The sequence below is a fragment of the Theropithecus gelada genome, chromosome 20 (genome assembly GCF_003255815.1).
Source record: "Theropithecus gelada isolate Dixy chromosome 20, Tgel_1.0, whole genome shotgun sequence".
NCBI lineage: Eukaryota > Metazoa > Chordata > Mammalia > Primates > Cercopithecidae > Theropithecus > Theropithecus gelada.
Genome location: NC_037688.1, coordinates 50,413,533 through 50,426,589, shown reverse-complemented (window position 1 = coordinate 50,426,589; position 13,057 = coordinate 50,413,533). Strand labels below are relative to the sequence as shown.

General features: G+C 52.0%; 1 protein-coding gene across 1 annotated transcript in view; it reads left to right on the top strand.

Moving 5' to 3' along the window:
* The first annotated feature begins 2,802 nt into the window (after positions 1-2,802).
* PDPK1 (3-phosphoinositide dependent protein kinase 1) overlaps positions 2,803-13,057 on the top strand; it is an 18,654-nt gene continuing 8,399 nt past the window's right edge. The window contains exons 1-4 of the mRNA XM_025370967.1: positions 2,803-3,132; positions 3,372-3,468; positions 5,347-5,520; positions 8,696-8,913. Coding sequence (XP_025226752.1) covers positions 5,383-5,520; positions 8,696-8,913 — 356 coding nt within the window. The 5' untranslated portion in view covers positions 2,803-3,132; positions 3,372-3,468; positions 5,347-5,382. The remainder of the gene's footprint in view (positions 3,133-3,371; positions 3,469-5,346; positions 5,521-8,695; positions 8,914-13,057) is intronic.

The following is a 13,057-nucleotide window of genomic DNA, read 5'->3' as shown; positions in this document are numbered from 1 at the left end:
TCAAGTCTAGGGAGCAGTTGTGTGGAATCAGGGTGGGGCCGGGGTTCCTCCTGCCTCGGGCCAGTCAAGTGCTGCTGAGGGCTGGAGTCAGCTTCGGCTGCTGGTGCCCTCGTGAGTTGACAGGACCACAGGAGTCCCACGCTGCCGCTCTCCTGCTCCGCCAGGTTACAAGGGGCCACCTTCCTGGAGTGAAGTGAGCCACTCTCAGAGAATGAATGATTCTGGGGACGGCAGTTCTGGATGTCTGAGCTTGACAGCCTCAGGAAAAACTGTGGGAGGTGGGGCCATGGCACAAACGTGGTGGGTGGGTGGAAGGGTTCTGAGCACTCACTCAGCGTCCTGGCCGCCTCCAGGCTTTTTCGGTGTTGTTCTTTTAACTTTTTTCAACCAGCAGATACTGAGTTCTCTTTTTATTATTATTCAGTTATTCTTTAAAATAGAGATGGGTTCTTGCTGTGTTGCCCAGTCTCGTCTTGAACTCCTGGGCTCAGGTGATCCTCCCATCTCGGCTTCCCAAAGTGCTGGGATTACAGGCGTGAGACATGGCGGCCGGCCGGATACTGAGTTCTTAGCGTGGCCAGAGACTGCTTTAGGTCAGAGCTTCCCAACTGGAGTGATTCTGCTCCCCTGGGAACACTTGGCCCTGTCTGGACAGTTTTAGTTGTCACAGCTGGGGCAGGGGTAGGGCTGGCACCCAGCGGGGGAGGGGAGGATGAGCTGCTCAGCATCCTGCGATGCAGAGGACAGTCCCTCCCACGGGTGGGGGCGCGACGTACCCGGCTTTCAAAGTGCGTGTGGTCACCACCTAAGAGCTAGCGTTTCCTTGTTTGTAGATTTTACCTTCAGGGTGGAAGGCCACTTTAGCGTTGGTCCAGAAAGATCTCCAAGCTCTACAAATATACACATGGGATCCTGCCCTGTGGGAAAAAGGAGGAATGTGTATTCACGTTTTCTCATTTGCACGTTCAGGTTCTCTGGAGGGATAGACACTGCACGGATGATGGTAGCTGTCTATCGGGTGAGGGAATAGGATTATGAGGAAGGCATTTCTGCATCTCTTTTTCTGCTTTTGAATTTTTTAATCATGTGATATTAAACATTGTTAGGAACGTTTATTATAAAGAGTTCAGGCTCAGCGCGGTGGCTCACACTTGTGATCCCAGCACTTTGGGAGGCCAAGGCGGGGGGATCACAAGGTCAGGAGATAGAGACCATCCTGGCTAACACAGTGAAAACCCATCTCTACTAAAGATACAAAAAAGTAGCAGGGCGTGGTGGCGGGAGCCAGTAGTACCAGCTACTCGGGAGGCTGAGGCAGGAGAATGGCGTGAACCTGAGAGGTGGAGCTTGTAGTCAGCGGAGATCGCACCACTGCACTCCAGTCTGGGAAACAGTGTGACTTGGTCTCAAAAAAAAAATAAAAAAAAGAAGGATTTGAAAGAGGCCGGGCGTGGTGGCTCATGTCTGTAATCCCATTACTTTGGGAGGTTGAGGATGACACATCGCTTGAGGCCAGGAGTTCGAGACCAGCATGGCCAACATGGCAAGACCCTCTCTCTACTAAATATAAGAAAAATTAGCCGGGCCTGATGGTGAGCACCTGTAGACCCTGATACTCAGGAGGCTGAGGCGGAGGCAGAGGTGGCAGTGAGCTGAGATTGCGGCACTGCATTCCAGCCTAGGTGACAGAGTAAGACCGTGTCTCAAAAACAAAAAAAAGAAAGAAAGAAAGAAAAAGAGAAATTAATTATGAAGAGTTCTTAGAAAATAAGTCTCCAGACCCACTTATAGTCACAGATAATAATTGGGCGTACAGGTGTATGGCTTTTCAGTCAGTTTTTTCTATGCAGTTTATAGTTGTTTAAGTGGCTTTTATGCCATTTGAGTCACATTGGGCAGGTGGTTTTGAGCCCTACGTGATTATATAACGGGCGCTTCCCCCTGTCATTTGAATGACTGGTGTGTGTCTTTATCAGTGTATGGTTTTCTGTCACATGAAGATTGTGGTTCATGGACCTGTCTCTGCTGTCGTGCGTTGAAGAGGTTTCCATTCATTCACACACTGGCGTGTTTCTGACCCGCCACCCAACCTGCACGGGCAGAGGAGGTCTCTTTGCTTGGGGTTGGGGTGAGGGTGTCCCTCTAGTTGTCCCTGTAGTGGGCGAGACAGGGTCTGCTGGACTGAGTGAGGGGCCGCCCTGAATTCCTCGGTTTGGATTTCAGGAAGTGGCATGACTTGGTCTAACTGAACGTTTATTTGATACACCCTTGGTACACGTGCTTTCCGGAAGTGCAATACTGGCTTCCCCTTTTATTTTTGTATTGTATTTTAAAAATATAAATTGCAAAGTAATTGTTTCTGATAAAACATTCGATAATTCACAGAGGTGAAAAACTACCCCACAATCCCTTTCTGCTTGAATTCCATGCTCTGGAGAGGACCTCGTGAAGGTCCAGGCACAGCCCTGCCCCCAGCACCCCTCTTCTCTCTGTTGCTTCCACACTGAAAGGTGGAGGCTCTGCTGCCTGTTTTCTTTTGTTGCTCCCCATTTTAACTAAACTCTAAAGAAAGTCAAGTGTGAATGTTACGGTCATTCATTTCGCCTGTGCTGCACTTTCCTGTCCCTGGCAAGCCCTCTACCGGCACTGATGGGAGGGTGCTTCCTTCAGCTTTCTTGGTTGTCTTACTGGAACAGGGTCAGCCCCATTCTGACCCATCCTGCCCCCTGCCTGGTCTGTAGCCACGTGGTGCCAGGAGTGAGCTCTGCTCTGCTTCAGGATGACAGGTGTGTGTGGACGTTAGTAAGCCCTGTTGGAAATGGCGAAGCTTTGGGGACAGCTGAGTGACCACCGGTGCCTGCCGCATGCAGACCCTCGGGGCCCAGGCCGCTGGGAGGCTTCTCCAGAGGGCGGGTTCCCCACCCTCACACCTCACTGGTCTTAAAGGACAGAATTGCATTAGAGGTGAAACTGGGGCCATGTGGACAGAGTGGAAATTGAGCTGGCCTTGTCACCTATATTTTACACATGTCTTTTTTCCTTTGTTTTCCCCTTACCTTAAAGTTCAGACCTTTGGGCTCTTGGATGCATAATATACCAGCTTGTGGCAGGACTCCCACCATTCCGAGCTGGGTAAGGAGACAGCGTTTCCTGGGCCTTGGAGCCTGTTGGGGTGCACCCCACCGGTCGGCAGTCCCTCCGGCATCGAGGTGGGTGGGGGAGGGCAGCACTTAGTGCCGTGCCCAGGTGGGGGCGCTTGGCATGCAGGGCCGGGGTGTGTTTGCAGCGCTGCGAGGCCGGGGCGCTCATCCCTGCCTGTGGAGGCTTCTGGGATCCTGCCTAGGATGACTTTTTTTTTAAATTTTTTACAGAAATGAGTATCTTATATTTCAGAAGATCATTAAGTTGGAATATGACTTTCCAGAAAAATTCTTCCCTAAGGCAAGAGACCTCGTGGAGAAACTTTTGGTAAATATTGTGAATTTCCTTTTGGAAAGGGGATCTGGGACACCGTGAGTCCTCTGAAACTGCTCTCTGAGTGGCTTTCCTGGAGGTTCCTGTGTTCACAAAAAATGGTGTTTTTAGGGTTAATAGTGAGCATAGATAATTACATCTCGTGTCGCCAGGCGCAGTGGCTCACGCCTGTAACCCCAGCACTTTGGGAGGCTGAGGCAGGAGAATGGCGTGAACCCGGGAGGCAGAGGTTGCAGTGAGTTGAGATCACGCCACTGCACTCCAGCCTGGGCGACAAAGCAAGACTGTCTCAAAAGAAAAAAAAAAAAAAAAAAAAAAAACACCCAAACCTTTTGAGTACTTATTTTCACTTCTCAGTATCTGCTGGAGAGTACTGGGTACTGTTCCCCTGCTGCCCCCTCCATCCCCCACAGAGCAACTGGATGGGGAGGCAGGCCCTGGGATCCTGCGCTGCCTCTTAAGGCTCGGCTCCTTTTCTCGCACAGGTGGAAAGGAATCTCAGTCTCAAAATACAATGAACAACAGCAAGGATTCTTTTACAGTGTATAGTTAAAAATCCTAAAACAAGAAAAATTGAGTAATTAGCAAAGAGAGCGAATCATCACTGGGACCAGCACACTCCTGCGGTTGTGGAGTGGGTGTTGCTGGGACCCTGGAAGGCTGTAGAGCTGTCTCCTCCAGGGACTGATCAATCCCACACCTCAGCCCCAGGGGAAAGAGGTGAGACAGGTTGGGAGAAGCCAGTGGCTGTGGAGCCTAGCGATCCTGGGGCCACCTGCAGGGGCAGGACTGACCCTGCTCCCAGAGTCGTGGTGAGGAGGGATGTCTAGGGCCAAAGGCACAGGAAGGTCAGAAAACTTCTGTTTCTAGAATATAAACTGATGTACCTTTCCCAGACTAACCTCTCTTCTCTGTTTTACCTGGGCTGGTCTTTAAAATTTTCATGTAGCTGACTCTAAAGCTGAAATGTACAGATGTCACGAACTAGGGTCTGCAGCCACTTGTGCTGTCATAATCCTGGACGCTCCAGCACCAGTAACTTAACATGCTGTGCAGCATTGATGAGCAAATGCTCAATGGTACAGTCATTTCCTTTTTTTTTTTTAATTTTAGTTCCTTTTATTATTCCTGCTACAGTAGTTTCCTATCAAGAATTAGGCACTTGGTAATTGAAAGGGACTTATAGGCCGGGCGCGGTGGCTCACGCCTGTAATCCTAGCACTTTGGGAGGCTGAGGCAGGCAGATCACAAGGTCAGGAGATCAAGACCATCCTGTCCAACACAGTGAAACCCCGTCTCTACTAAAAATACGAAAAATTAGCTGGGAGTGGTGGCAGGTGCCTGTAGTCCCAGGTACTCGGGAGGCTGAGGCAGGAGAATGGCGTGAACCCGGGAGGCAGAGCTTGCAGTGAGCCGAGATTGTGCCACTGCACTCCAGCCCGGGCGACAGAGCAGACTCCGTCTCAAAAAAAAAAGAAAGGGACTTATAATGAGATGAGATAAATTAATTTTTTTTGGAGATGGAGTTTTGCTCTTGTCACACAGGCAGGAGTGCAACGGTACGATCTTAGCTCACTGCAAATTCTTCCTCCCGCGTTCCAGCGATTGTCCTGCCTCAGCCTCCCGAGCGGCTGGGATTATAGGTGCGCGCCACCACACCCAGCTGATTTTTATATTTGTAGTAGAGACGGGTTGTCACCATGTTGGCTAGGCTGGTCTCAAACTCCTGACCTCAGGTGATCCGCCTGCCTCAGCCTCCCAAAGTGCTGGGATTCGAGGCGTGAGCCACCATGCTTGGCCACCAGGTTTGGGTTTCTTTGGTCAGAATCGCGTTTTCACCCTGGCAGTGACTAGTCTTGATTGTTACTTAAGGTTTTAGATGCCACAAAGCGGTTAGGCTGTGAGGAAATGGAAGGGTACGGACCTCTTAAAGCACACCCATTCTTCGAGTCTGTCACGTGGGAGAACCTGCACCAGCAGACGCCTCCGAAGCTCACCGCTTACCTGCCGGCCATGTCAGAAGACGACGAGGACTGCTATGGCAATGTAAGCTGGCCAGGATGGCGGGTGAGGTGGGTGGCACTGGGTCCTCCGTGCACTGGGCTTCATGCCTGTGCGCCAGACCCACGTGTGATTTGCAGGCGAAAGGGGAGGGTGTCTGTGCCATGGCGGCAGGCCTGTTGGTGGCTGTAGTCTTTGCTGCCATGAGGCAGTGGCGAGTGAGGTGCTGGGTGGCTCGTGTTTTCCTCATTTCCATGGCTGGGGGCAGTCTAGTGAGTTTCCACCCAGAGGGTGCTGCTAGAACCGGATACTGAGCACCCCGGCACTGGCCCTGGGGTCCCAGGTACGGGACCTCCTGCCCGGCCTGTCGCATCTGCGCTTGGCTTGGTGCTTGTACAGCTGTGCGTCCAAGATGTTCCAGAACACTGCCTGTCTTTCCACAGAAACCCCTGAGTGTCACGTGCTTGAACTTTTGGGACGTGGCGTTGGCAGGGACACTGGCGCCGTCTGCGTCAGTGCTGAGTAGGCTCTGAGGCTGCTGGTCTCCCAACTTGACCACAGCCATGGGGTCGTCAGCACACTTTGCTCTTTAAGCTTCTTGTAGAGAAAATGGACCATATGCCCAAGGGACCGAGGGTGTTGTGAGAGGCAGGCATGTCGCCTACTTTCAACCTTGTTTCCTCTGAGTTCCTCTTGCCACCTCCACCATGACCCCTCATACTTAAGTGTTGTTATCATGAGATCCATTTTTCTGGTTTGACTTCTGTCACTGTGGCTTATTCTAACTGGCACCATGTACGGAGTTCCACTTTCCATGAATGAAGAAGTCTAGATTTTATTTATTTATTTGTTTTGAGACAGGGTCTTGGTCTGTCGCTCAGGCTGGAGTGTAGTGGCACGATCTCAGCTCACTGCCACCTCTGCCACTCTGTGTTCAAGCGATTCTCCTGTCTCACCCTCCCAAATAGTGGGAACTGCAGGTGTGTGCCACCATGCCTGGCTAATTTTTGTATTTTTAGTAGAGACAGGGTTTCGCCATGTTGGCCAGGCTGGTGTCAATCTCCTGACCTCAAGTGATCTACCCGCCTCGGCCTCCAAAACTGCTGGGGTCTTAGGCATGAGCTACTGCACCTAGCTGGGAATTCTAGATTTTATCTAAAAGTCATCCACAGCTAAACTTCTGCTAGTGTCCCCTCCTGGAGATGAAGTTTCCCAATGCCCCGTAACGCCCCTCATCCTCCCGACATCCTTTGAACCCAAAGTCTAGGGGAGCCAGGCCTGGGGGGCAGTCTGTGCTGCCTGACGTGGCCACTTGTAGCTTTCCTGTATGCAGAGGGCTGGGAGCCCCGAGGCCCTAGCCCCCTGCTGAGGCCCTCACCTCCACCCTCTGTGCCCCCCAAGGCCCTCACCTCTACCCTCTGTGCCCCCCAAGGCCCTCACCTCCACCCTCTGTGCCCCCCAGCTGCTCCTACATGGTCTTTGGTCACGGCTGGCGGGTGCCACCGGGCTGCAGTGCTCTCCCTGCTGGGCCTGCTATTGCTGCAGAGGTTGTGCTGGGGACTGGCTGGTGGCCGTTATCCCGTGGGCTCTGTCCTCCGTTCCTCCCAGGGTGGTAGCTGGGCTCTGAAGGAGCAGCACAGGCTTTAGTTGTCTGCAGTCTCAGTGCCTGGAGAGCTTCTCTTAGTGTGGGGGTGGGTGTGCTTGCACACGTTGCGTACCTGTGCAGGCCTCTGTGCCTGGGCCTACTGAGAGCTAGGGCTGCTTGATACGTGGGTTCTGTTGCTGTCTGTGAAGTCCGGCTCCGTGTGCTGGCAGCCGACTGTTAGATGGCCCATCCTTAGCTCTGAACAGCTGTGTGGTTTGAAAGCCTTGGAGTGGGTCCAGGCAGGGAGCTCCCAGGTCAGATCTCATATGGGGACAGTGAGTGAGTCTTGGCAAACAGCGTCAAGCATGGAAGGAGCCTTCAGGGCTGTACCTCCTCCCTCCCTGCGGGGCTGCACCCCCTCCTTCATGGGGAATGGGCACTGGACGTCCCCTTCAGCAGGGAGGTTGGCCATGGTACCCACCCTTGGGTCAAGGCAGGAGGAGAGCAGGTGCTTCGTTGGCTCCTGCTCTCCTGAGGTCCTGCAAGTGCTGGGGCGGTGTTGCCATTGGACAGTGTTGGAGACGAGCAGGCTGGGCAGGTCCGCGCCCTGTGGAGGGGCCGGCAGCACTGGGTGTTTCCACCCTGCCCTTTGGCGAGCACCTCGCTCCAGCCCAGCTGGGTGAGAGGCTTCAGGGCTGTGGGGCGGGGCTGTTGTGCAGCTGTAGGAGTGCGAGCACATGGGGGACGCTGCGTGTGTGGAGGGTTGTGTGGGGCAGCAGCCAGGGCCTGCGTCTGAAGGCACAGAGGATGTGGAAGAGCATGCTGTACTCTTATCCCAGCCATTGCTGATGGTGCCATTGCTGGTGGCACCTTTTCTTTTCCCTTGTTGTTGGCCTCAGCAGAGCTCAGATGTGGGGCCTGCAGCCGGGGATGTGGCTGCCCCCACCCAGGGGTTCTCTAGCCTTGGCAGCCCTAGGAACGTGTTAGTGCGCAGGCTCTGTCTGCTTGGCACGTTTATGAGTGAGTGAGTTTCCACTGTCGACACTAGTTTGTCATTTTCCCAGAGAAACAGGCAGTGTTGTCTACCGTAAGTTCAGTTTATCTTTGCTGAGATTAAAAGGAATGTCTTTTAAACAGTTGAATGTGTTTAGTCAAATCACAATATGTAGCATCTGTTACAGACTCAGACCCCTGAGACCCCTGGGGCCCAACGAGGTCTTGCGCGGAGGCCCTGCCTGCCAGCCTATGCGATGGATCTGCTGCCAAGCCTCCTTGGGCTCCTTCTCTTCCCAGCAGGCATCCCAGCGCCCACCTCCGGGGGCAGCACTGGCATTCACGGGGCCTGCAGGGTAAGGGCCCAGGTCCCCTCTTCCTGGAGAGGAAATCTGAGGCTTCGCCCTTCTGTGGCCCTGATTCCCATGGGAAGAGGAGCCCGACCGGGCAAGATCCAGTGAGGCCTCGGTTCTGTGGCCAGGTGTCCCACGGAGGAGAATCAGGGCTGCCCACCCTGTCGCCTTGCGCCTTGCTGTGTGTGAGCTCCCAAGGCCTGACAGCTGCAGTGCCAGGAGGGGCTGGGGTTTTAGGACTGTAGAGGCAAGTGAAGGTGTGGTTCTCACTTTTCCTTCTTCTCTGCAGTATGACAATCTCCTGAGCCAGTTTGGCTGCATGCAGTTGTCCTTGTCCTCCTCCTCACACTCCTTGTCAGCCTCGGACGTGGGCCTGCCCCAGAGGTCAGGCAGCAACATAGAGCAGTACATCCATGATTTGGACTCGAACTCCTTTGAACTGGACTTACAGTTTTCCGAAGATGAGAAGAGGTTGTTACTGGAGAAGCAGGCTGGCGGAAACCCTTGGTAAGACCTTATAGACATAAGCAATGCTTTGTGCAGAATTGCAGCGTGAACACATAGGGGCTTATGGTGGGTGCCTTTGCCTTGTCACTGCCTCCCTCAGCAGCCTTGGACGCTTGGCCAAGGAGCACATTGTAAGTGCACAGTTGGAAACAGGTGCTTAGGAGGCAGCTGGCCCAGGGAGTGAGTGGGTTGTGACTGCCGGGCGCTGCCCTCCTCTGCTGGGCATTTGGATCTGCTGGGTGTGGCCTGAAGTCACTATGGTGTGGACAGATGCGGCCTGGACTGGGCCACTTGGGAGTTTCTGAGGTTCGCTGTTGTGGCCCCTCTTTTCCACATAGCTTTCCTCGCTTGTCCATTTATGTCTTTTAAGCTGAGCGCCAGGGGCGGTGTGTGTTCAAGGGTGTGCATGTTTTCAGAGGGCTGGGGATCTGTCCTGGGGGCCAGGAATTTACCTTTCCCAATGCTCTTGCCTGCCTGAGAGTGTTTTGATGCTCTAAAAACAAACTTGTGAATTTCTGTTTTATTCCTGTTGAGGCAGATGTCTCCTGTGTTCATGACCGTTTGTGTTTCTGTTTTGAGGTACTTTGTGTCCTTTGACTATTTTTTCTTGTATGTTTTGCTTCTCTTTTTTGAGACAGAATGTCACTCTGTCACCCAGGCTGGAGTGCAGTGGTGCTATCTCAGCTCACTGCAACCTCTGCTTCCTGGGTTCAAGCAATTCTCCTGCCTCGACCTCCCAAGTAGCTGGGATTACAGGCGCCAGCCACCACACCCGGTTAATTCTTGTTTTTTTTGTTTTTTTTTTTGAGACGGAGTCTTGCTCTGTCGCCCAGGCTGGAGTGCAGTGGCCGGATCTCTGCTCACTGCAAGCTCCGCCTCCTGTGTCTACGCCATTCTGCTGCCTCAGCCTCCCAAGTAGCTGGGACTACAGGCACCCGCCACCTCGCCCGGCTAGTTTTTTGTATTTTTTTAGTAGAGACGGGGTTTCACCGTGTTAGCCAGGCTGGTCTCGATCTCCTGACCTCGTGATCCGGCCTCCCAAAGTGCTGGGATTACAGGCTTGAGCCACCACGCCTGGCCAATTCTTGTATTTTTTGGTAGAGATGGGTTTTCCCTGTGTTGGCCAGACTGGTGCATCTTTTTAACATGGATTTTTAAAAGCCATGTGTGTGGAGACTATTCCTTGTTGTATGTTTTGCAAACATTCTTCAGTTTCTCTCCAGTCTGTTGATACTGTTTTTGTATGGAAGCTGCAAATTCTTACCAAGTCCATCCTGTCCCTATTTATATTTTATGTTTTCCATCTTAATCTGGTAAGAAGGGCTTCCCTTCTAATATTTTTACCTGCTTGTCCCTTTTGTGTGGGCAGGGAGGAGCCCAAGACAGTAGGGAGAGGGCTTTGCAGGAAGGTATGCTGGAGTGGAAGCATAAGGCAAGGGGGAGTTGAGGGCCAGGCTAGGCAGGGACAGGACACGTGTGACTTGAGAGACTTGTGGAGAGGAATGAGAGGAAGGAGCTGAGCTCTGGGCCGCCCCAGCAAGTGGGGAAGACCACGACTCTGTGCGGTGTGCCACGCCTGTCTCTAGAAAACCTGTGCAGAGATGCTGGCAGGCAGAAACAGTCTACAGCTAGGGGCTGTGACTTGCTAGTTGTGAGTCAGTGTGATTGCTAGGGATGTTAATGTGTACTGAGCCGGAGAGGAGGGCTTTTGATGGGAACAATCTGAGCAGTCCTGCGCTGCGCAGCTCCAAGCAGCAAGGAGGTGTGTGCCCGGCTATGCAAGGAGCTTCCCAGGTTTGTATGTGCTGGGGTCCCCCCGAAGGGCTGCTGTGGCCACTCCATATACTTGGCCAGGAGCGCTTTCTCTGCAGAGCCCAGCTGAGAGGCGCTGTCTGCAGGTGTGTGTGTGTTTCAGCTCCTTTGGTGACTCCCAGAAGGCCCCTCTGCCTGGAGCTGTTCTTAGAGGGTCTTGGAGTCCGTCTGGGTACATTAGCCTGGTGCTGGCGGCAAGTCAGGATGCACATTCTGCTGCCTGCTTCCTTTGTCTTCAGGGTTCTCTTCCCCTTTCGCCCTTCCTTCAGATTTTAGGCCCTTTTGGGAAGCTGATGACTGCTGAGATCTTGCAGGATCTGTCTGGCTGCTGGGAGGTCCGTCCAGCACCCGCTCTTTACAGTAGTGGTTCGCATTGTGTGTGTGGCCACCAAATTCTCGAGGTCAGGGCAGTTTTTTTTGCAATACTAAGAAGTTATTTGTCTTTTTTCTCTCGTTCTCTGTGAGTGTATGGTGGAGTGTTTCAGTGACCACATGCTGTAAAATAGAATCTGTGTGCTTTTGGTCTTTTCTAGGATCATAAGTTTTTGGTATGAATATATGCTCTTTTTTTTCTTTTTTTTTTTTTTTAATGAGACAGAGTCTTGCTCTGTCACCTAGGCTGGAGTGCAGTAGCATGATCTCTGCTCACACAACCTCCACCTCCCGGGTTCAAACAGTTCTGCCGCAGCCTCCTGAGTAGCTGGAATTACAGGCACACGCCACCATGTCCAGCTACTTTTTGTATTTTTAGTAGAGACAGAGTTTCACCATGTTAGCCAGGCTGATCTCGAACTCCTGACCTCAAGTGATCTGCCCATCTTGGCTTCTCAAAGTGCTGGGATTTCAGGCATGAGCCACCACGCCCACCAACAGATGCATTTTTAGAGATTAATAAATGTCCAATATTTCTACTGAGCTCTTACTTTCTCTTCATTTATACCTGCTATAGCCTCTGTAATTTTACCTTCAACTGAATCATTATTTTGAAATCCTGAAGTTTTCCTTGTGCCCACATGAGAATATGGTAAGTTAGTTCAGGATCACACCTGTAATTTCAGCACTTTGGTGGCCAAGGTGGGTGGATCGCTTGAGCCAGGAGTTCGAGAGCAACCTGGGCAGCGTAGTGAAACCCTGTCTCTACAAAAAATACAGAAATCAACCGGGCGTGGTGCTGCACAGCTGTAGTCCTAGCTGCTTGAGGAGGTTGAGGTAGGAGGATTACCTGAGCCTTGGAAATCAAAGCTGCAGTGAGCAGAGATCTTGCCACTGCCCTCCAGCCTGGGTGACAAAGTAAGAGCCTGTCTCAAAAAAAAGATAAAAGGGATTTTTTAATTTACATGGAATAGTTTACACTTAAAAAGGAACATTTTAAAAATAAATATGATGAGCTCTTTAAGATCCAATGTTGTTTGTTACAGCTTTTCAGACAATAAATTAAAGAGTCACTGAAGCTCTTAGAAGCTGCATTGTAGACGCTGGAGAGGCCACACAGTAGCTGGGAGACAAAGCCCCTGGCTGCAGCACAGCCTCAGGCTTGGCCACTCTGTGCTGCCACGGTCCACAATGCAATCGAAACTTGCTGGATTCAAGATGTGACTGCAAGCCCAAAGAGGGAGTTGACGTGTCTGCTGCTGAGTTGTGCTTTTGCCTCACAGTGGATGAGTCTACAGACAGCCTGGACCTGCCACTTGGCCTGTGTCCCCGGCTTCTATTCACAGATGAGACTGTTTTTTTTTGAGACGGAGTATCCCTCTGTTGCCCAGGCTGGAGTGCAGTGGAGTGATCTCCGCTCACTGCAGCTTCCGTCTCCTGGCTTAAGCAGTTCTCCTGCCTCAGCCTCCCAAGTAGCTGGGATTATAGGCATGTGCCACCATGCCTGGCTCATTTTTGTATTTTAGTGAAGACGGGGTTTCACTATGTTGCCTAGGCCGGTCTGGAACTCCTGACCTCAGGTGATCCACCCACCTTGACCTCCCAGTGTGCTGGGATTACAGGCCTGAGCCACTGTGCCCAGTCTACAGATGATGTTCTTTTACCCCATTGCTTGACCATAAAGCACAAATGGCACTGACGTAGTCAGAGTGTGGAGTACCTGTGTGAATCTCGTGATTGGTTCCACAACACCTTTTCCCATTTGTGCTGATGGTGCACAAGCCATGGTGGGTGGAACTGCTGGCTTCTGAGCACGACTTGAGGCCATGACACCAAGCAGTGACAGGGCAATAATCATATCTTCACAGCACTCACCCACAGGAAGAGAGAGAGAGGAAAGAAACCAGTCTCGCTTCTGAGCATTTGTTAAAAATGATGAATTTTTTTTTTTTTTTTTTTT